Source organism: Camelus ferus, chromosome 2 (assembly GCF_009834535.1).
Source record: "Camelus ferus isolate YT-003-E chromosome 2, BCGSAC_Cfer_1.0, whole genome shotgun sequence".
Lineage (NCBI taxonomy): Eukaryota > Metazoa > Chordata > Mammalia > Artiodactyla > Camelidae > Camelus > Camelus ferus.
In genome coordinates, this window is record NC_045697.1 from 87,123,728 (window position 1) to 87,146,357 (window position 22,630).

A 22,630-nucleotide genomic window follows, 5' to 3' on the forward strand; every position below is an offset into this window, starting at 1 on the left:
TGGGATATTTTATGACTAGTATGTAAAAATGATTAAATATATGGAAAAATGAAAAAGATTAAGTGCTCAGTTAAAAGCTGACTGATTGATATATTCTGTGAGGTATTAGAGAATCTGTGATATTAAAAACTGTTTTCTTATGTAGCTGTTTCTGCACTTAATAGTCCTGAATTGGTTTCCACTTGGAGTGGTTGGGGGAAAAAGAAAGAAGTTCTAAGCCAGTTTTCATTGAAAATGAAGATTCCAGGCTTAGCAACATTCTGAAAACAGCTCTGAGTTTTAAAGTAATGATCAGGAAATGGAGTAGCCTCTTTTGCAGCATAGCCAGATTTCAGGTAAATTCAATGAATTCCTGACACTGAGTACTGTAGAAGAAATTTTTGTAGGCATCATTTCTCTAAATGACACTCTGCAAGGAAGGTTATAAATTTTTTTAATGTGATTTTTAGGATGTTTTTCAAAATTTCATAAAATGATAAAATTTTATAGATGGAAAAGTTCTTAGAAGTCATCTAGTGCAATATTTTATTCTTCAGAAGGAATAGAATCCCCTAGAATTTAAGAGAAGAGGTACATAACTCCTTTGTGGCCTAGACGAGACTAGAACTCATGTCTTCTGTAGAGCTCTTTGAACTGGACTACTGCCGCCTCTTAGGCTCAGGATTGGGGACAGAAAAAGTGTGTTCATGTCAGGGAAAAAATTCATGTATCTAAATATTTAAAGAATAGTTTTTATGTTTGAGAAACTTAACAACTTATTAAATACCTTTTAACCACTATTATTTTGTATATCTGTGTTTTGAATTGTTAAATTCAATGCCTGTTTCCTGGTATGCAGTTTTCCCTAACTTATACTTGTTTCATAGTTTTTACATTGCCAAACTTTTAATATTAAACAGAAGTGCTGAGGGAAACAGCAACAGGAGAAATGGAAAATATGTAGTAGATTTTTCATTATAATAGTTTTATAAAATGAAGCAGATTTCTCTGACTGTTGTGCATTGTGGCTAAGTCCTATAGCATGGATTAAAGGTATGACTTTCCTTAGAGAGGTGACCTGTTGCAGCATTTTACTAGGAACTGAGAATTATTTCTTGTTGGTATAGGACACATAGGTCTCTTATTGTATCTATTTTTTTTTTTTACTTTAAAATGAAAATTTGCTTATATTTTACATGTATCAAGAAAATCATTGTAAGTAATGCTTGTGTTCAATTAGTATTATGTTTGGCTTGTCTTCTGTAGGTCTCTTCCAAGGCTAAATTTTGACCATGGGGGTGTGAGAGGTAGATTTTAAGATACAAATTCGGATGCCTACCGCTTAGAACTCTTTATGACATTTAAAAATTATACCAGAAAAAAATCTTTAAATTTAAATTGGATATGAAAGATGTTGATCTATAATTTAGAAATCATATGAAGAGATGATGGGAGATAACACTTTATTGGCAGAGTTGAAGGGAAATACATATTTTTGTGAAATTTTCACTATTGAAAAATAAAATCAGTGTAACAATTACTATCATGATGGTGGGATTCTTTAAGATAGGGGTCGGTATACTCTTTTCTGTAACAGCCCAATTAGTAAATATTTTTAGCTCTGGGGCCAGTCTCTACTGCAGCTGTTTATCTCTTGCTGTAGCAGATGTAGAGAATGTGTAATCAAATAAAAAACAGTTGGCTGGCCAGATTTGTCTGTGGCTATAGTTTTCTGACCTGTTTCAAGCTATCATAAAGTCCCTTCAGTTCATAACATTGTGACTTTTGAATAGGGATCATTTGGAAAAAGAGCTTGACTTCTGAAGGGAAAAAAAATCTTCTGGGAAAGTCTAATTTCAATATTTTCTAAAGCTGACGATTTTTTTGCATCGTTGTGTTGCTTATATCTAGCAGATAATAAAATTTTATACGATCATTTCATTATGTTAGTGACTACATGTTTGCCCTTAAACTTTTTCTTGGAGTTGGTTTTGATTTCCTAGGATGTCAGTTTTATGAATTTTGTTTCCTACTGCAGCTTTGAAAGTCAGCCAAGAATATTTCTCAGTCCATAAAACATTTTCACTATGCTGTTCTCCAGCTAGTGCTCAATGATCTGTGGAAATAAAGGGCAAAGGCAGCATGGGTAATGAGAATCCAAAGAATTTCCTTCACCTAGTCCTCAACATTAATTATAGCCACCAGCTCCTCTACACCAAATAGCAAATTGGACAAGTATGAGTTTCACCTCTTTCTGTTTAGAAACACCCAACTATAAGTGTCATTAAGTTTCTGAATCTATTAATATTTTTTCCTAAACATAATGAATTAAATAATTTATGTGCTCCAGATTACCAACACAGAATCATAGAATTTTAAAACTAGAAGGACCTATACATGTATTATCTAGTTAACTGCCTCATTCATATGTGCCAATAATTATGAAATCCTCAAGGGGACAGTAGTATCTTCATCTTCTTATCTCAGATGTTCAGCACAGTTCTTAGTTAAGAAGCACCCATTTATTTTTTGAGTAAGGGAATGAATGCTCAGAAAATAGAGATGAGGTTCACTGAGCTGGTTCTTACAGAGTCTGATTTCATCTTGTTTTAGTGTCATTTGTGAACCAATTTTCTTCTAAAATTAAACACTGAGACTATCTTTTGGAATTTTGTCACCTGCATTTATGTTCAGAGAAGCATTGTCATCTTCATTATAAAAAGTTATTTGTAAGCTTTGGAATACATTTATCTGTCAAAGAGCTCTAAAAAGAATTAATGAAGGGCTAAATGATGCTTTAAAAAAATTCAGTAGTTATTGTATATACTAACTCTAAAAGTGAGTCCAGACTCACAAAAGTTTGTCTGTTGTGCTAAGGGTACAGAAATGATAGATGTTCTTTTTAATGTAGTTGATAGCAACAGTATTCCGAGGATAAGAAAGGATAGTAACAGTAATTAAGGTCATACTTATTAAGTCAGCAAGAAAACAATTTGAAAGACTGTGGACGTCCTTGGTATACTAATTAATTTGGTAGAAAGGTCACCATGTTACCCTCGGCCAGAAGGCTATTCAGTCACGCATATTTTATTCTCGGGCAATCAAATTGAGTCTTTTCTCATGAAAGCGAGTATACATATAATTCCCTAGGTTCTAAATCCTGTCAGTCTATAACCACGCTTAAGAGTATATAAATGAAGATCCTGAATCAGTAGCCACCCCCCCCCAACAAAAAAAAAACTTAAGTTAGTTTAGAAGACCCAAAAAAAGAGGATAGGAAAAAAAACAAATGAAGAGAACTTCTTTTGGTGTAGATCCAAGAAACCAAGGAAATGGAAATTTTCTTCTCATTCTGTTTTTTGAGCCAGGGATTTCTGCATCTGAGCACACAGTCTTACAGTATATTCTGTTTTTTGGTTTTTTTTTTCTGTTTTAGAGGGCCTTCCATTTTGTTTTGTTTTGTTTTTGAATCATTTTAAAAGTATTAAAGTATCTGAGAAGTATAAAAATCTCCTTATCTGGAAATTTTCACTCTTCAAAATAAATTTCTCCTTGAGGACTCTGAGGAGCCAAACTATTACATTTGAACAGCTAATGTATGGTTAAGACTAAAATGTAAAGAACTCTCATTACCGATGTATAGCAATCTCCTACTAATACATCTTGTGTCAACAAAATGTCTTTTAGTAGTTTATTTAATAGGCTTACTGTTTGGGAATGCCTAATAGATATGAAGGGTTTAAGAAGAGTAGTTTTTAAATCTTAGAATCATTGGTGGTTTTCGTGGCAAAATTTAAGTAAGTTTGATACTTTCTGCCATGTTTAAAGCTAAGTAGGGAACTGGCAATATGAATTGGCAAGTATCTGCTGACCTGTGATATCCTAGCTTCTGAAATTTTATCATACGTCTCACTTGTGCTTTATTTCAGTAAACATTTATGTACCAGACATACCTTTTTTAGTTTAATTGTTAAGATACCTTGTAAAAGATATCTTCATTAAGCCAGGTATAATGGTGATAATTGTAATAATGGTAATGCTAATAACTTACTATCTATTGACATTTCCTTTGTGCTAAGTATTATGCTAGATCATCTCCTTTATCCATTTTATGTAATTTTGAGAAAGATATGAGTCTTCCCATGTTTGACTGAGAAAACTGAAGCTCGGGGAGCTTAAGTGACTTCCACAAGATTACACACACAAAATAGTGATAAAGCTGGTATTTGAACCCAAGCTTACTGAATATCAGAGCTCTTTTCCAAGTTCAAAGCAACCTTCCCACTGAGCATTAATTAGTGAAGGTTTTACTGGAATGATTTTTAAAACTTTATATTGTATAACATTTGTTATAATTACTATAGAATTTTAGTTTTCTGTGTTACCATTTTTAGATCTATGGCACTTAAGAAAATAATGTGTTTAGAAGAATTTTATCTCCTTCAGTTTTTAGATTGTTCTCAGAAAATAACTTGAATTGACATGTATTAATTCAACAAAAGAAGTAATAAGAAAAATTATGTTCATAACAACCATGTGAGGAGGTCCACGATTGTGGAAAAAGAATCCCTTCAAAAAATTGCTCTTGGCAGAGTATAAATTGAACTGTGTGTTTAAGAATCACGTTTCTCTGACACTGTGTTTGAGTTAAAACTATATGAATGCAATGAGCATTGCCTATCAGCTTGGAATTTTTACTGGGAAATCATGACAGAATGGAAAAATACATACTTTTATGTCATTCTCTATGTTAACAGTCTATACAAAACTGCAGTTATTCAGAGCACATGCAGTTTCCACAATTCTATCCACAAAGATAACTCACTATGTATGTCTGTCTACTGTTATAAGATATGTTGGTAATCTAAAATAATTTATTTACTATTAGGTTCAAATTGACTATTGATCACCCTAATCTGACAGCATAGTTTATCATGTAGTAATAAGCTAGAAAATTCAAAGCATTATTGATTCTTGACATCAAATGGTTTTGGCTTTAATTTTCTGAGTTTTGGTGGTAATTTCTTCTTGACTAGCATATATTTCTTCAGAACAGTTGTTTCCTTTCAACTGTAATGAAAGCTGTGCTCCCCTCCCCATCTCCTCGTACTGATTTAAAAGATGGCTGTCATAGATAATTTCAGATTTTCTTTGGCACATTGATGTATTTGGTTTACAGAATTCTTTAAAGTTATTTATGCTTTATAGTTTTATGGACTACTTTATATTATTATAAGGAGTATAGACTCTGAACCCAATTTATGTATTCAGATTCTGCCTCTGCCATGTATTCATTGTGGAATATTAGGCAAGTTACCCCACTTCTGTGCCTCAATTTCTATATCTATAAAATGATAGTAAAAGTTGTTGTTTGAGCAACGTAGTCTGTTATACTTTGTTATGGCAGCCTGAACTGACCAATACACACGCCTTCTCCTTTGCAAATTCCTCTACCACTTCTTGTTATAAAATATGGGTGTTTTGTTCATTGCTCGTTTATCTTTCTTTACTCACCGTATACTTCCTGGATGATCTCTTCTACTTTCATCTCTCCAGGTACCATCTTTATGGCAAAGCCTCTAAGATTTGTATTTCTACGTTATACCTCTTTCTTTTATGTCTGAACCTCAAGTTGTCCCACAGGCACTTCAAATCCAACATTTTTATATTTGAAGTACTTTTTACCCAGTAGCTTTATGGAGACATTGATTTACCAGCCCTATTGATTGTATTCCCTTAATATTTCTCATATATATCCACTTCTTTTATCCTTGTTGCCATGATATTTTGTTCATAAAACTCTTTCTATTTTGCATTACTGTAACATTTTTCTAACTGAATGACTTCAGTATTTTCCTTGAAAAAATTTGTTTTGTATTTTCTAAGTAGACTTTATTTTTAGAGCAATTTTAGGTTCACAGCAAAACTGAGTAGGAAATACAGAGAATTCCCATAAGCCCCTTATCCCTGCATATGCACAATCTGCTCACTGTCGTCATCTCACCTTAAAGAGGTACATTCGGTATGGTTGATGAACCTAAATTGACACATCATCACATTACATTAGGGTTCACTCAGTGTAGTTATTCTATGGATTTTGACAAGTGTATAATAACATATATCCACCATTATAGTCCATACAGAGTAGTTTCATTGCCCTAAAAATCTTCTATACTCTGTGTAAGTCATTTTTCCTTAACCTTCAACCCCTGACAGCCACTGATCATTTTAATGTCTCCATAGTTTTAGTCTCCATTGTTTTACGTTGTCCAGAATGTTGTATAGCTGGAGTCATACAATATGTAGCATTTTCAGATTGGTTTCTTTCACTTACTAATATACATTTTGGGTCCCTGCATGTCTTTTCATGGCTTGATAGCTCATTTCTCTTTAGCACTGAATAATATTCCATTGTCTGGATGTACCACAGTTTATTTATCCCTTTACCTACTGAAGCAATTGGTTGCTTCCAAGTTTAGGAAATTATTAATAAAGCAGCTGTAAACATCCATGTGCGGGTTTTGGTTTGGACATAAGTTTTCAACTCATTTGAGTAAATATCAAAGAGCAGGATTGCTGGATAATATGGTAAGAGTATGTTTAGTTTGTGGGAAACTGCCAAACTCATCCAAAGTGGCTGTACCATTTTGCATTCTCACCAGCAGTGACTAAGAGTTTTTGTTGTTCTACATCCTCGTCAGAATTTGGTGTTCAACATTTTGGATTTTGGCTGTTTTGATAGCTATATAGTGGTGTCTGACTGTTGTTTTAATTTGCAGTTTCCTAGTTATATATGATGTTGAGCATCTTTTCATATTTATTTGCCATCTGGATAGCTCTTTGATGAGGTGTCCGTTCAGGTCTTTTGTCCGTTTTTTAATGAGGTTTTTCATTTTCTTATTGTTGAATTTTAAGATTTGTTATATTGGATAACAGTCCTTTACCAGACATAAATATTTTCTCTCAGCTTGTGGCTTGCCTTCTTGATGGTGTCTATTACAGAGTGAAAGTTTTTAATTTTAAATAAGTCTAGCTCATCAATTATTTTTTCCATGGATCATGCCTTTAGTGTTGTATCTAAAAAGTCATTGGCATAGCTAAAATCACTTGGGTTTTCTTCTGTGTTCTCTTCCAGGAGTTTTATAGTTTTGCTTTTTATATTTAGGTCTATGATCTATTTTGAGTTAATATTTGTAAGGAGTGTAAAATCTGTGTCTAGAGTCATTTTCTCTTATGTGGATATACAGCCATGCTAGCACTATTTGTTGACAAGTTTTTGTCAGTTATTTTGTATTTTCTGCATAGACAGTTTTTTCATCTGTGAATAAAGATAGTTTTATTTGTTTTTTTTCCCCCAGTCTGTATACCTTTATTTCCTTGTCTTGTCCTATTGCATTAGCTAGGACTTCTAGTATATTGTTGAAAAACAGTGGTCAGGAAGGACATTATGCCTTGTTTCTGATCTTAGCAGGAACGTTACTTATTTCTCACCATTAAGTGTGATGTTAGTTGCAGTTACGGTTTTTGTTGATGTTCTTTATCAAGTTGAAGAAGTTCCCTTTATTCCTGGTTTCCTCAATTTTTATTGTGATTGGGTGTTTAGCATAATTTGACAAAAAGGTCTCTTTGTCAGATGCCTTTTCTGTATCTATTGATGTGCTCATATAATTTTTCTTTTTTTAGTCGGTTGATGTGATCGATTATATTCACTGATTTTTTAATGTTTAACCAGCCTTGTATACCTGGGATAAATCCCACTTGATCATAGTGTATAAATCTTTTTATATGTTTTTGAATTATACATACATTATTATGTATTGTTGAATTCAATTTGCTAATATTTTGTATATTCATAAGAGATAATTGGTCTGTAATTTTCTTGTGATATCTCTGTCTGGTTTTGGTTTTAGGATAATGGTGGCCTCAGAGAATGAGCTAAGAAGTATTCCCTCTGCTTCTGTCTTCTAGAAGAAGTTGTAGAGAACTGTTATAATTTCTTCCTAAAGTGATTGGCAGATTTACCAGTAAACCTAACTGGATCTCATGCTTTCTGTTTCAGAAGATCATTAGTTATTCAGTTTCTTTCATTGTCATAGGCCTATTCAGACTGTCCATTTCTTTTTCCTGTCAGTTTTGGCAGTCTGTCTTTCAAAGGATTTGTGGACATAAAGGTTTTCATAGTATTAATACTCATAGTACCCTTTATTAAACTTTTAAGGTCCATGGAATCTGTAACGATCTCCTCTTTCATTTCTAATGTTAGTAATTACTGATTTTTTCAAAGAGCCAGCTTTTGGTTTTATTGATTTTCTCTACTGATTTTCTGTTACCGATTTTACTGATTCTGCTCTGATTTTTACTTTTTCTTATGTTTATTTTGAATTTAAATTGTTCTTTCTTAGTTTCCTAAAGTAGAAGCTTACATTATTGATTTTATATCTTTCTGCTTTTCTAATACATGCATTCAATGCTATAAACTTCTCTTTAAGCACTACTTTCACTATATCCAACAAATTTTGATAAGCTGTACTTTCATTTTCATTTAGTTTAAAATATTTTTTGATTTTTGTCGAGATTTATTTGACCTTTGTATTATTTATAAATGTATTTTTTAATCTTTTAAGTGTTTCATTATGTTCCAACTGTCTTTCTACTATTGATTTCGTTTGATTTCATTGTGGCCTGATAGCACACGTTATATGATTTCTTTTCTTTACAATTTGTTATGTTTTATAGCCCTGAATGTAGTCTGTCTTGGTGAATGTTCCATGTGATCTTGGGTAGAATGTGTATTCTGCTGTTGTTGGATGAAGTGGTATATGGATAATAATTATATCCAGTTGGCTGATGTTGCTTTTGAGTTCAACTGTGTCATTACTCATTTTCTGCCTGCTGAATCTGTCCATTTTTGATACAGGAGTGTTCAGATTTTCAACCACAATAGTGGATTCATCTGTTTCTTCTTGAAGTTCTGTCAGGTTTTGCCTCACTTATTTTGATGCTCTGCTGTTAAATAACACACATTAAGGATTGTTATGTCTTCTTGGAGTATTGACTACTTTATAATGGAAATTCTTTCTTTATCCCTGATAAAGTAAACCTTTAGTAATACAGTAGTACGTGTGGGGGGAGGGAAAGTGTTCTGTAGTCTATGATTAGGTTGCAGTCTTTCAGCGAGTCTCTGTTGCTGGACTATGAACTTCACAATTGTTTTTCAGTAACCTCCCTTACATGAGAGTGGGATAGGATGGCTAGAGAGAGCTGGAGTTGGGTATTTCCCTTCCTCCAGCTCAGTTGTGCTGTGATAAGACCCTAATAGTTTAGGAAATTGTTTCTCTTGAGGAAAGGTCTTATTGAGAAATACTGAATGTTCTGGCATATTTCAAAATGGCTTCTTCCCCTCTCCTTCTGCCAGAAGTATGAGATTTTCCTCAGAATTTCTCTTTGAGAACCTGGTGTAGCTTCTGGATGTAAAACTCACAGAAATGTGAGGGTTTCCCCATGACTGGATCTTTCTGGAGTATTTAACTCTCAGATTTGTCTGCACTGAACCCTCCAGCAATTCATCAATTACATTTCAGGCTCTCCTGTCCCAGCACTGCTTCCCATGGAGATTTCTGTTTATTGGTTTCTCTGTATCCAGCCTGTCTCTTCGGCTTTGGTGGCATTGATTTGCTTTATTGTTATAGTATGGGTATTTGTGCACTCCCCAGATTCATATGTTGAAATCCTAAGAGGTGGATCCTTGGGGAGGTGCTTAGGTTATGAGGGTGGAGCCGTCATGAGTGGGATTTCGGTCTTTATGAAAGAGGCCCCAGAGAGCTTACTCACCCGTTCTTATAGAGGACAGAATGAGAAGGTGTTGGTTACCAGCAGGGGAAGAGAGTCCTCACCTGACCACACCGGTCCCTTGATCTTGGACTTTGCAGCCTCCAGACTATGAGAAATGAATTTCTACTGTTGATAAACCATCTACCATGTGATATTTTGTTATAGCAGCCTAAATGGATTAGGATACTTATGATCTCACATCTCTGAGGGATCTGAGAAGAATTAATTTTTCAGTTAGTAGAGTTTTTTACATGTTAGAAAGGAGTAAAGGTGTCTAAGATCCTTACATGCTGGACGGGAAAACAGACCAATATTGCCCTTTTGTAGTCGGTTCTCCATGTTGTAGCCATTGTGATCCTCAAATACCTAAGTCTGATCTTGTCATGTCTCTACTTGTAACCTTCTGTTAACTTTAGAATAAAATCCAAACTCAGTAATTTGGGTAACGAAGGCTTTGTTCTTATCCAGCCTTGGTTTATCTTTCTGTGCTAATCTTTTACATTTCTACCTTACTACTATGCTATTCTGAACTGTTTTCCATTTTCAATGTTCTGTGTTCTTTCTCTTTCTCTTCTTTTTCCTTGCCTGTCTGGTCCTCACTCATTTTTCAGGTCACAGGTTAGAAAATGTCTGCCCTGGACAGCCCACCTTGACTCTCCCAAAACCTGTTCTTGTGACCTTCCTTAGCACTTTGTAGATAGGATAATAGCTAATTAGCAAAGTAAATACAATTGAAGGCCTTGGATATAATCTGTTGGTAGCCTGAAATATATCTATGCTTGTAGTCATTATGAAGGAGCCCTGACAGCTTTTGCTAGCAATGTTCTGATCTAAGAGTTAAACTCTAATTTGGGAAAGTTATATTATGGAGGATTTTTGGAAGGATATGTAATCCATTTATTCAAAATATTCAAAGTTTATTCTTATGTAGCGTCAGATCAGCAAATTCATACACCTGCTGATTAGTCACTTGCAGGAATTAATGCTAACCAAAACAAATCTCAGTGGCTTCCTTGGTCCCAAACTTTTTGACATTGGGAAGGACCATTTAATTTAATAAATTGACAGTGTGATTTATATAACAACCTGGAAGAACTAACCATTTAATTTAGTTAATTAACATTATAATTTGTATAACACCTTCATGTGTGTTTGCAGCTACTCTCCTGTGTATACACTAAGTCAGGTTTTTGAACTTGTAATACATGCTGAGGTCTAAATTCTTTTATTTAGAGATCCTAATTACTTTATTGTTAAATATATTACATGGTGGTTATACTGAGGGTGTGCTTATTCTGTCATGGGTGCTAAGATAAAGGGATGGTGTATGTCCCTTCTGTTTTTTTTCTCTCTTCTCCAGTTCCCCATACTCAACTACATCTGATTGAATTTATATGTTTAATATGTGTATAATGCTATTTTACTCTATAGTTATCCACCCAGATGTGTATTATATATTTCTCAATTCTGAACAGATCTTAGTAAATCCCAGCTAATGCTAATGAGAATTGTGGGGCCTTGATGGTGTAATATCAAAGTTTTGTTCACTAGTAAGACTTCTTGAGTTTACTTCTTAAAAGTCAATATTTAGTCATTTTTTTGTGGTCAGAGGAAATGCGATTAAATTAAGGTGTAATTTGTCCTGCAGTGGTTTTGTAATTGACCTGGAACATGAATAAAAGGAACAAAATTAAATGCTTTTTTGGCCTATTTTCCTGGATAAGTTGATTACAGTGACTACCTACCTGCTGATATGTTGAAAAGATATTCTTAATATTTAAAAGTATTAAGATACATCAGAAATATCCCATTTGTTATGGATATGTAGAGTTTTCTGTCTCACATAGGCACTATGCTTCATGTGAAAATGAGTTTGTATCTTATTCAGTTTTTTAATTCCCAATTCTTGTCAGTATATATGCTGTATTAAATCTAAATATTGATTAAATTAAATAATTATGTATTTGGTGGACTTTAAAAAAAACCTTATATCTACTCAGATCTTTTATATTTGACACTCAGCATTTTATTATTGGAGAGAAAATGATCGTGGTTGATGATGGAGGAAAAGAAATGATTTGAATATAGTTGGTTCTTAGATATGATATTTCAACAAGTAATGAATTCTGAAGTGTACATTTTGTATTTTGAAACAGACAATGTTTTTTATTATAGAATATACAGTCTTTTAAAAATAATGAAGTATCTAGGGATAGGTAAACAAAATTTTAAAACTGTATTTTCAAAAATCAGTTCTTCAGGTGCTGGGAATGTAGCCGATCGTGTTTTGGCTCAGCTCTTGACGGAAATGGATGGCATTGAACAGTTAAAGAATGTGACAATTTTGGCAGCTACTAACCGCCCAGATAGGATAGACAAGGTAAGAAAGAAGGCAGTGTGGGCACTGTAAAATCAGGAACTGTATCATTTGATTGTTTTGGGTTTTTCACGTCAAATTACTTTCTACTTGTCATTTAGAGAATACTTACCGATCTTAAACTAAGGAAATGAAGAGAACAGAGAAAAGCTTTTGTTTATATTTTTATTACTTATGGTTTGCTATTAAAGAAATTTTTTTGTTAACTCCTTGAATTTCCCCTCCCCCATTGTTGCATCAAACTCAGTATATTTCCCTAGAGAACTGAAGTTCTGAAATTCTTTTTTTGGTTTCATCTGATTTATGTTAAATTTTTTTAACGTTTTAATTCATATTAAGATAAACAGGCTCTTTAGACTCAAGTTATTATCAACAACTTTCTAGAACTTTCTAGAAGGCCTAGCAGTTGCTTTCAAAGTAATTAGAATAAATTGGATTTATTTATGGCAATGGATTTTATTTCTCTTAAAAATTTCCTTAGACTGTAGCATTAAATTAAGCTATATAGGTGCAAAATTAACACTATCAAGCTATTGCTACCACTGTTTTTCCCCTGGTCATAGTTTAATCAAGGAGTTCACTAACGTTTAAGTGCCTAATTTATACTTCATGTATACTTTTTTAACAAGTATCTAAATTTAGAGTAAAAATTTACTCCTGGAGCATGAACCAGTTTCTCTTTTTTAGTTAATGTTATTGCCTCATGTATATGACCTTATGAGCTCCTCCCTCCCTATGCACATATACATGGACTTTCAGTTTTCAAAATGGGATTTTTTTTTCAAATGATCTTTTTGAAGATTTGAAAGAAGTTTTTATGTGAGAAGAAAGCCTTGCTTTCATTCAGTTAGGTATTTTGCTGTGCAGTAAAGTCCCTTGGTCAAGTGCAGGTACAAACATTTTGGACCTTAATAAATTGTTCCCTTTCTGATGTAGTGCTATGTAGGAAGCTAGGTGAGTTCTGAACATTTATAGAATCTGGGTTGGTGCCCAGGCATCTCTGATGTCTATTAAAAAAAAAAAAAAGATAGGAGTATATTTTTAACGAGGATTAAAGAGAGTGCTGAAAGAGCCCTTAAAGGTTACTTAATCTCACCTTTTGGTTTCACTGAATCTAGAAAAATCATCTTTCTCCTGCTATAAAAATGTGTAAGAATACATTGTATTTTTATGACATTTGTCTTTTGGTTACCCCATGGCTAATGAGCTCTAAAATTTCTTCAGTTTCTTTCTCTACAGTGTCTAATCTAATAATGTCCTGCTTTGGTTTCTTAGTATTATATGTCCTTGTTATTAGACACATTTCTTGAAGTAGGACTTTGGGCTTACAGTAAACTTCACTGGATTCTTCTAAATCAAGCTGTATGATTTAGCCTGGTTCATGCTTATATTAATTTTTGCTTGCCGTGTAACACATTACCCCAAATTTAACAGCTTCACATAATACTCATTTAAGTGTTTCTGGAGGTCAAAATCTGGGCATGGCATGATGGAGTTGTCTGCTCCGGTACTGGACAAGGTGTTGACCAACTGCATTCTCGTCAGGAACTGGTATTCTCTTCTAAGCTCACACTGGGGCAGAATTCACGTCTTATGATTGTAGACCTAAGGACTAAATTTCTTTACTGTCTGTCAGGTGGGAGCTACTCTCAGCTTCTAGAGACCCACATGTGCCCTTGCATCTTTAAAGACAGCAATGGAGAATCTCCATCATATTTTATCCATCTCATGCTTTAAATTTACATTGCAAGTAAAAGGCTAGTCTCTTTTAAAAAGTTTCACCTGGTCAAGTTAGGCCCACCAAGGAAAATCTCTCCACCTTCGAGTCAACTGCTTCAGGACCTTAATTACATTTACCACAGCCCTTCACAATAGTACCTATATTAGCATTTGATTGAATAACTGGGAGAAGGTGTATGTCAATCAGAGAACCAGGATCTTGGAGCTGAAATAGAATTCTTCCTACCACAGTGCTCTTTAGCTTCTTCCCCAACCCCTACATAAGTTCTCGCATGGGCATTAAGAACAACTAACTTATCCTTTACTGTCCTATGATTGGCTACCAACCAGCTCTTTTGAAATGTCCTTGTTCTGTGGAATCTGTCTTTTCTCAGATGGAGCATTTCTCTGCCTTGCCTTGTTCAGATTTATCTTTCTTCAAATTATACATACAATCTTTCTTAAAATAGAACAGGATAAATGAATTTAAACTCCTTTATTAAGTAAAGGATACATTTTTTTCATGTTCTTTATATGTGTAACTTTTTGTAAGACTATTATTTAATACAGTAGAATTGTTGATTTATAATCTCTTTTGCTTACTTTTCCCTCTGTAAGACCTGGATTGAATCCCAACTGTTACGTTTTGCCATAAGGTGAAATTTATCCTAGTTTTAACCTACACCTGGCATAAAAGACCTCAAGAAATTTTTGAGATAAACATATATGAGATTTTAAATTATTCTTGGGCTATTCTTGGGTCACTCTAAGGTTTTGGGCCTTTTTTCAGTCTCATCTTAGAATAAGTCAAAACCCCAAAGGTAATGGTAAATGACTTCTATTCTCTTCAGGATACTTTGATCTGTGGGTATCTTGGGTCTCTTGGAGAAAATGCTTAACCAGATTTGGGGTGGAACTTATCTCCAAAGGTGGATGATTAAAGGGATGGAAGTGGTTCTTCGTTTTCATATTTCCATTTTTTTGCCTTGTTTTTATGTTTCTTGCTTGCTAATAATATTTCCCTTAGAAGGCAGATGCTATGTTTCATTAATGACAACTCGTAAGTAACAGTCTTTAATATCACAGAGTTTGAGAAATTAGTTTGAAAAATATCTTCCAGCATTCTAGTTATATTTTTGATCTTTCATAAAATAGTACCTTTAATGCCTCACTTCTAAAATTACCTAATTATCCAAAATAAATGTTTTAGGTGTCAATATTATTGCACACTGGTAAAACCTTTTGACCAACCTTTGCTTCAAGAGGCTTTAGAGAGAAGTATAAATATATACAAACATATTTACATATGCATATATATTTATATGTATGCTTGTCTGTGTGTATGTATACATATATATGCATACATCATATATATGCATAAACATACTTATATACATACTTTGATTAATTTTTTAAAAAGTTAGAAATCTAACTTATTTTAACCAACTAATTTTGGATAAGCACATTTAAATTAAGATATTGAAAGTGTTTGAAATTATATACAAAGACTTAATTTTCACTAGGTCATGAGGATCTAAAGATCTTTAATTTACTATTCAAATTTTTCAAAATTTATAATATTTAATTTTAATAGATGAAATAATAATGAAGTAATAAAATTATAACTGACCATAAAACATAAAATTGGTAAATGGAAAAAGTATTTTTCAGTGGTATAACAATAGTTACAAGATCATCAAATGATATGCAATGCTTTCAAGTACAACTTTGAACTTAGTACTTTGAACCATGGTCTAAATGTTCTGCTTATGCAAAAAACTATTTTAAATAATCAGAGATTTTTGTAAAAAATATTTTAATTGTTTTCTATTTCAGGTAAAATTCTATATTCATATGCAATATGAATTTTATTGAGTGTACTTCTGTTATTACTCAGATGATATATACTATGTCAAAAGTGTATTTTCCAGATTTTTTTCTCTAAACTTCTATAAAATGTTACATATCGATGTTAATATTAATGTAATATTAATGTTACATTTTATAAAAGTTCAGAGAAAACTCCTCCTCCTGCATATAGATGAGTGAAGAGAAATTGTATTTTTAAGAGTGCATTTTGCATAAGAATGACAGGATGTGAAGGACAAATGTGTATTTTATAAAATATACAGCATTATTTGAGTATTGTTTAATGGTACTATAAAAAAGTTTTAGGACGTGGGTGATTAGAATATGGTGTATAAAATGTGCCCTAAATATGCTGTTAGAAACAAAACAGTCTTAAGAAATGATTAAAAAAAAATTTCCTATTATAATGAAATGAATAGACTGAGTTTTCACCACCTGTCTTGTCTGGAGGAAATAGTAGTAGGAAGAAAACAGGAAACAGAAGAATTAAAGTAAGTTTCCTATGCTTATGCTGAAAGGTAGAGATTTTGTCTTTGGCCTAAAACTGGAAAGAAAATTAAAAAGGACTGTTCTGGGTATCAAAGGAATAATGCCTGTAGTCCAACTTTGGCTACATTTAATTAAGGTGTTTGGCCTTGTAAATTGGGTAGCATACTTTACAATCCTATTGCCTGTTAACCCACAATCGCTATGTCATGATGACCTTAAGTAAGTGTGTTGGAATGGAGAGTATTCTTGGACTGTCAGAGGACTGAAATTGATATCATTATATGACCCATATGTTGTTCATTTTTAGTGTCTTTTTTGATCAATATTTCAGTTTCATATAGTCTGGGGAAACTGAAGCTGGAGAACTCATGGGATTTGGTGATTGAGCAAGGGAAGTGAGATGTGTCTCAAGAATCACATTATTCTACTTCCTGCTATATCATATTTACATGTCAAACACGTTAGCTGTAATGTAGCACACTAGGCTGAGTAAGGTGTTTGCTTGGGGGTCTCTGGTAGTATCCTGAAGTCTCCACAGACCTTTTACCCCAGTTCCCAACACTCCTCCTCCTGCATATAGATGAGTGAAGAGAAATTACATCCTCAAGAGTCCATTTTGCATAAGAATGACAGGATGTGAAGGACAAATGAAGATTAATGAGATTGTATGGTGTCATGTAGTCACATTGTTTTTAGATTGATGACGGCCTGGATGTCCACAGCATCAGGAGACTTTAGAACAACGAACAACTGAATTATTTTTGATGTCCAAATAATATTTAAAAGCCCAAACTCTAGGAGTTTATATTGTTTTTTGTTAGACTGTTGCTTATGTGGACCCTTTAGAGGAGTATAGTGTTCAATCCGTGATATTTCGTACATTTGTGTTGCGTATTAAGGAAGAAATGATCGTGTCTTCTTTCTCTGGTGTGAAACAAGCTTCAAAAATTTTTTTATAATGAATCTTTTTAAATTTAGTCCCTTTGGTTACTTTTAGTACGGATGCTTGTTATATAATATGCTCTCAATAATAATTACTATTATAAGTATTACCTCTCACATGAAACCTAGTTTTCTCATAGTAGTAAATTTATAGAATTTTAAAAATTCTGATCAGATTGCTCAATTGAGGAAGATTTCGAAAGTTATGTAGAGGTCTTGAGTAATTCAGTGTTCAAAATTATTTTCTAACTTAGTGTGTTTAACTCATCAAAGTAATAAACTAGCATTAGTTTTCCTTCCAGTTTTTCTGGAAGATAAGTTATGGGTTAAATATGACTTAATATTTCTGTTTCTTAAATACTGTAAGTTAAAAGTTGGTTTTATTTGATGTCTTTGTAACATGGAAAATATTAGCATGTTTAGAAATGTCAGCACATGAGAAGCTAAATACATGTAGTTTCCACTTTTCAAATGAATTGTGTTCTAGAAATACTCTCAGAAAGGTTACAGATACGTTTGTAAATGGATTTCCTCTCCACTCTTCCAAGTTACAATTTAAATGTTCTGTTCATCTATTATTGCTGTTCTCGGTTTAGTCAGAACTAAAAACCATACTGCTTGACCTAACAGATGTTAAAAGTTTAAATGGATCATAATTCTCTACCTTCCTGTAAGTATTTAAGGAAAAGATGCTTAATCATCTTTAATATTATTTATCAAAATGGTGTAGAAAGTATTAGTGTGTTAGAATCTGAGCCACAGTGTAGTCAGATCTAGGTGGCTTCCTCCAAGGTCATATTCCAATTTCAGCTTTACCATCCTTTACAGGACTCTTGGAAGTAGTTTTATTGTTGTTACTGAGTATTTGTGTGTTTCTTTTTTGTTTTTTTAAAAAGTGCAAAGTGTTTTCACTGTATCTATTATAGCAACCACTATAAGGGTTTCAGCTTTGGAAGGATGGGAAGAAGAGTAAGTTGGTCAGAGGTTATATGGATCATATCTCATTTAGATGTTGATAAGATAAGGACTGTCTGTCCCAGGGATCAGGCAGTTATGACCTGTGCACCACATCGTGTCCATCACTTGTGTTTGTACATCCCATGACCTAAGAATGATTTTTATATATTTAAATGGTTGGGAAAATACGATGACTTTGCGACATGTGAAAATAATGTGAAATTCAAATTTCAGTCCTCATAAATACACTGATTTTTATTTAATGTAGTGTCTGTGACTATTTGTACTACTACTGTAGAGTAGTTACAGTAGAGACTTATGGGCCTGTAAAGCCTAAATTATTTACCACTTGGACCTCTACAGAAAAAGTTTACTGGCCATTGATCTTTCTTTGTAAGCTTTTAGCAGTTTAGTAAAAGACCCTATGTCTGTTCACATATGAGCCACAAAGTTTTTCTAAAGATTGTTTAAATACATTTATTGCATAAATTTTCTGAAGATAAATTATTTGAGTTTATAATATAAGCTGTGCTTAAAATAAACCAATAATAGTAGTAAGGGTGTATTAACTTCTTGTTCTTTAAACTACCTTTAATCTCTTCTTGAACATTCTTTTAATATTTAATCTTTTCAAGTCCATTTTCTTGGACTAAATAATTAGTCTTTCCAGCTTAATGACGCACCAAAATCCAAAAATATAGAAATGCAGTTTTTTATAGTATGAAAACTGGTAAATATTTATTCATGACATCTCAGTCTTAAAGTTGCATTGCTTTTTTGCTTTTTATCATTGTGTGTTGAAATCCTTTTGTAGTATTTGTCATGATTGGAATTTTCAGTCTAGATATTTAAATTTGGAGGAGTTAAGAGTCTGTGTTTATATATTTGCTTAGTAAATAGTATTTGATGCCAGCACCGTGCAAATAGTATGTTTATCTTCTATTAAAGAAAGAGTAATAACATAATAAAATACATATTGCCCTTGATACCCAAGTCCTAAGAGAAATTAATTCTTTCAAGATTGGAGAGAACTGGAAGGTCTGATGGTTTAGTTATCTTTCTGATGCATTGATCTTTTTATAAAATTTCTACCCATCATTTCTCCATCCTTTGCTCACTCACCTGTACTTGTGGGGAACCTGTTAACTCATGAAATAAACCATACATCTTTGCCTCAGACTGTCAGGAAGTTCTTTATTCTACTGAACCAGCTGTTGTTTTCCTGTCTACAGCTTCTACACACCAGCCTGTTTCTTCTCCAAAATGCTATAAAGAACAGTTTTTAATACCTCTTCTATGTGGTTCTTTATTTTTGAAAGCTGTGTCATATGTCTTATCTTTACATTCCATCTCACCAACCAGTCTTTTCTCCTCCAGGCTTGATTGATGTCTTGTTTTATTTCATGTGGTACCCTTATTCCATCTTCAGCATTCTTACCCTTTTTTTCCCCCTGAACTATTGTCTGTTTGTTCCTTTCTCTCTGAAATTATGGTATCTGCAAATGAATATACTATAATTAAGTTTTAATGTGATCAGTACAAAGCTTACTGAGACACTTAATGCTTTTAACCTGAATATTATGCACCAGCTAATGCATTCCAGGACTGTATTAGTTTCTTTGCCAGCTCAGTCACGCTGTGGACTACTATTGAATTTAAAATCATCAGGAATAAAACAAAAGCAAAACTCAAGCATCCAGCTCTTTTCTCAAAATCTTTTGCTAAGTAATAACTTTACTGCCTTGGGCTTATACTATTACTTTGACTTAAGAATTAAGTTAAACTGTGAGATCTCATGACCAGGCCCCCCAAGCCTTCACTCCCTCCAGCTCCAGCTGGCCTGCCGAAGCTGTGCAGCACATCAAGTCTGCACAAGGAATGCTTCTACACAAACCCATACCTTTAAGACCAGGAGAGGTAACCATTTCACCTAATTCATAGAAACAAACAGAAAATCAAGCAAAATGAGAAGACAAATGAATGTGTTCCAAACGAAAGAAGAACATACAACTGCAGGTTGTGGCCAAGAAAACCGTAATGAAATGGAGATCTGTATTTACCTGACAAAAGAGTTAAAATTAATGGTCCTAAAGATGCTCATTAACTTGGGAGAAGAATGGAGGAATACAGTGAAAATGTCAACAAAGAGTTAGAAAATATAAGAAAGAACCAATCAAAGCTGAAGAACACAGTAACTGAAATGAAAAATACACTAGAGAGAATCAACAGCAGATTAGAAAACTTAGAAGAACAGATCAGTGATCTGGAAGTCAGAATAATGGAAATCACCCAATCAGAACAGCAGAAATGAAAAAAGCATACTAACATTTGCCTCCCTGAAGGAAGAGAAAGAGAAAGGGAGAGAAAACTTATTTGATAGAATAATAGCAGAAAACTTTCTTACCCTGGAAGAGGAAACTGATATCCATGTCCAGGAAATACAATTCCAAATGAGATGAATCCAAAGAGATCCATACCAAGGCGCATTATAAATAAAATGACAAAAATTAAAGATTATGAAAAATTTAAAGGCAGCAAGAGAAAAACAACTACTATTGACCTTTGAACAATGTGGATTTGAACTCTGATGGTCCACTTATACGCAGATATTTTCCTGTAGTGAATACTGTAATACTACATGATCTATAGTTGGTTGAATCGCTGGATGTGGAGGAACCGTGGATACTGAGAGCTGACTATAAATTATATGCAGGTTAACTAACCTCCGTGGTGTTCAAAGGTCAACTGTAGTTACATCCAAGGGAACTGACATTAAGACTGTCAGCTGATTTTTCAGCAGGCACTGAAAATTAAAAGTTTTGAAAGAAAAAAACTTAGAACTCAAGAATACTCTATCTGGCAAGGTTTATCATTTAGAACTGAAGGAGAGATAAAAGTTGCCCAGATAAGCAAAAACTAAAGGAGTTAATCACCACTAAACTGGCCTTACAAGAAATGCTAAAGGGTCTTCCTTAAACATAAAAGGCCATAACTAGAAATAAGAAAATATATGAAAGAAAAAAATCTCACTGGTAAAGGCAAATTTAAGCCAAATGCAGTGGATCAACCACTTCAAAAGCTAGTATGAAGGTTAAAATAAGAAAGTAATAAATTAAGTTATAACTACAATAAGAAGTTAAGGATACACAAAATAGAAAGTTGTATATATTACATCAAAACATAAAACATGGGAGAAGGAGTAAAAATGTAATGCTTTTTAGAATGAATTTGTCTTAAGCGACTGTCAGCTTAAAACAGATAGCTATATATATGTATGAAACTCATGGTAACCACATATCAAAAAACTTCAATAGAAACAAAAAATAAAGAGAAAGGAAATCAAACATTATCAAACCACAAGGCAAGAGACCAAGAGAAGAAGACAGGAACACAGAACTACAAGAACAACCAGAAAACAATTAGAATAGTAATACTTACTTTAAATGCACAAATGAAAAGACCTATGGTGACTGAATGGATAAAAAAGATGCACCTATATGCTGCCTACAAGAGACCTTTTTCAAATCTAAAGCCACACAGACACTGAAAGTATATGGATGGGCAAAGATATTTTATGCAAATGGAAACAAAGAGAAAGCTGGGGTAGCAATAGTCATTTCAGACAAAGTAGACTTTAAACAAAGACTGTAACAAGGGACAAGGTGCCAGTCTAAGAAGAAGACATAACATTTGTAATTATTTGTGTACCCAACATAGGAACACCTAAATATATAAAGCAAATATAAACAGACCTAAAGGGAGAAATTGATGGCAAAGTAATAATAGTAGGGGCCTTTAATATCCCACTTATATCAACAGATAGATCATCCAGACAGAAAATCAATCAGGAAGCACTGGCCTTGAATGACACATTAGGTCATGTTGAATTATCAACAGTTCATCCAAAAACTGCACAATACACATTAAAGAATGAATGGCACATTTTCCAGAATAGATCACATGTTAGGCCACAAAACAAGTCTCAGTAAATTTAAAAGATTGAAATCATATCAGGCATCTTTTCTGAATGCAACAATATGAACTTAGAAATAAATTACAGGAAGGAAACTGGAAAAATACAGCACATGGAGACTAAACAACATATTATTAAGCAACTAATGGGTCAACAAGGAAATCAAAGAGGAAATGAAAAAATATCTTGAGTCAAATGAAAATGGTAACACAACTTTTCAAAATCTATGGGACACAGCAAAAGCAGTTTTAAGATGAAAGTTCATATCAGTCAAGCGTACCTCCTCAAGAACCAAATATATTGTTAACAATCTATCTTCATAGTTAAAGCCACACTCATGAAAAAAAGAGGACCCAAATATATGAAATCAGAAATGAAAGAGGAGATCTTATAACCAATACCACAGAAACCCAAAGAATCATAAGACTCATAAAAGTTCTTGGAACATGCAGTCTTGCAAGACTAAAGGAAATGGATAAATTCATAGAAACATG

At 33.3% G+C, this 22,630-nt stretch overlaps 1 protein-coding gene across 6 annotated transcripts in view; it reads left to right on the forward strand.

The window, feature by feature from the left end:
* The window catches only part of SPATA5 (spermatogenesis associated 5), a 300,435-nt gene that overhangs the window by 86,773 nt on the left and 191,032 nt on the right, over positions 1–22,630 (forward strand). For all 6 annotated transcript variants that reach the window (XM_032462972.1, XM_032462983.1, XM_032462968.1 and 3 more), the window contains exon 14: positions 12,064–12,190. In XM_032462972.1, the coding sequence (XP_032318863.1) occupies positions 12,064–12,190 (127 nt within the window). The remainder of the gene's footprint in view (positions 1–12,063; positions 12,191–22,630) is intronic.